The sequence below is a fragment of the Heloderma suspectum genome, chromosome 2 (genome assembly GCF_057233095.1).
Source record: "Heloderma suspectum isolate Gila_16-S chromosome 2, 16-S_ref, whole genome shotgun sequence".
Taxonomy (NCBI): Eukaryota; Metazoa; Chordata; class Lepidosauria; order Squamata; family Helodermatidae; genus Heloderma; species Heloderma suspectum.
In genome coordinates this window covers 340,429,134-340,431,177 of record NC_139459.1, presented here as the reverse complement: position 1 = coordinate 340,431,177, position 2,044 = coordinate 340,429,134, and the positions used below count along the sequence as shown (strand labels likewise).

General features: G+C 42.8%; 1 protein-coding gene across 1 annotated transcript; it reads left to right on the top strand.

The window, feature by feature from the left end:
* The first annotated feature begins 375 nt into the window (after window positions 1-375).
* Window positions 376-1,332, top strand: LOC146355185 (olfactory receptor 2T2-like). Its single transcript, XM_084832528.1, has one exon. It carries the CDS (start codon window positions 376-378, stop codon window positions 1,162-1,164), a length of 789 nt encoding a protein of 262 aa, XP_084688654.1. The 3' UTR covers window positions 1,165-1,332.
* The last annotated feature ends 712 nt before the right edge of the window (window positions 1,333-2,044 follow it).

Genomic DNA, 2,044 nt, shown 5'->3' with positions numbered 1-2,044 from the left:
GGGGCACTGCACTGATATCTGCATGGCTGTGTTAGTAAAGATGCATGGGTTGGGGACATTGCCGGCAATGTCAGATTAAGACCAAGATTAAGAATTTTAAGTGCTCTTTTTAAAACAGGCAAAGTAACAAGTGTTTAACTTAGCTAACACTCTTTATTTGTGGCATTTTAGTGACTACCTTCTCTGCAAATATTGTCTTCAGCTCGAATGCAGCCAAACAAGGCCACAATGGGAAATGAGAATGTTACATCATGGATGGAATTTCATCTTGTTGGGCTTGTGCATCTAAGGGCACCCACCATATTTTTTGCCGTCATTCTGTTTATGGCTTCGATTGCTCTGCTGGGCAATTGTCTCCTACTCTTTCTAATCCAAATGGACTCCTCACTTCATACCCCAATGTACTTTTTCCTCAGTCAACTGTCATGCGTGGATATGGGCCAAATCCTCATTGTTGTCCCTAAAATGTCTGCAAACGTTTTAACACAAACCAACACGATTTCACTCGGAGGGTGTGTGGCCCAGATTTTTCTGACTCTGACCATGGGGAGTTCAGAATGCCTCATCTTGGCTGTCATGTCATATGACAGGTACGTGGCCATCTGCAGACCCTTGCAGTACCCAGTCCTCATGAGGAGAACCATCTGCTGCATCATGACTGTAGGTATCTGGACTTCATCCTCACTCATCATCCTGGTCATTGCGATTTATGTTCAGTCTCTGCCCTATTGTGGGTCAAATGTGATCGACCATTTTGTCTGCGAGTTCCCAGCTTTGCTGAAGTTGACCTGTGCTGACACATCCATATTTGAAAAAGTGATATACTTTGATAATGTGTTGCTACTTCTCCTCCCCATCTCAGTCATCGTTTCCTCTTACATAACCATTCTTGTGCAAGTATTGAGCATGCGCTCAACTGAGGGAAGACACAAGGCTTTAGGGACCTGCTTGTCCCACTTGTGTGTGGTGGGCATCTTCTATGGGGCATCCATGCTGACATACACTGCCCCTGTAACTTCTTACTCAGCACAAAGGTCCATGATTTACTCAGTGTGTATTACTGTTGTCCCTCCAATGCTCAACCCTTTTATATACAGCTTGCGCAATAGGGATGTGCTAGCAGCTCTGAAAAAACTCTTTATGAAATGCACATCCTATAGATAATATCTACATCTGAAAAGTTCAATGTACTGTCATTATTCAAAGTTTTAAGTTAGAACTGCAACATAGAAGAAAGACATGAACCAAAGGTATTTAGAACAGTGGAAAAACAATGATATGTATTCATATTTATATTGTGCATTTGCTTCCCAAACCAATAAAGTTATTCTGAACTCCACAGTAGGACAATACCTGGGGAATACCTGCTGATTTGGGAATGCTGGGAGTTGTAGGACATTTTTCTGTCTAAACAGGCATAAGATTATGCCCTAAGCCAACCAAAATGTCAGAAAATTTGTTTATATCTTTCCTTTTTTCCTCTTGCAAGGAACCCAAGGTGCCCAAAAAATAATTGGGTGGGGTTATATTATGCCTATTATTGTATTTTGCTTTATGCACTTTGATGGACATGGCAAAATGGGGAGAGACATTGTATTACTACTACTACTACTACTACTACTACATTCATATCCCACCTTTTTCACTTTTGGAAGGAACCCAGGGTGGTTTCCATAGTCCTCCTCTGCTCCATTTTATCCTCACAACATCCCTGTGGGGTAGGTTAAGCTGAGAGCCAGTGACTGGCCCATGGTCACCCAATGAGCTTCATGGACGAGTGGGGATTAGAACCTGGATCTCTTTAGTCCCAGTCCAACACTCTAACCACTATACCACACTGGTTGTCAATGTTAGTGGGTATGAAGAGTAGTGCTATGTAGACATATACCCAAAGCACAGCTACAATGGCAGCCTTAGGCCTCTGGTGGTTAAAACATGGGTGTGAAACTTGTTGCCCTCTAGATGTTGCTGAACTACCATCCCCATCATCCTAGACCATTAGCCATGTTGACTTGGGCTGATGGGAACTGGAGTCCAAAATCTG

Bases quoted from the DNA above. Each gene is read 5' to 3' on its own strand.
- LOC146355185 (XM_084832528.1), top strand. From the start codon at position 376: ATGGACTCCTCACTTCATACCCCAATGTACTTTTTCCTCAGTCAACTG.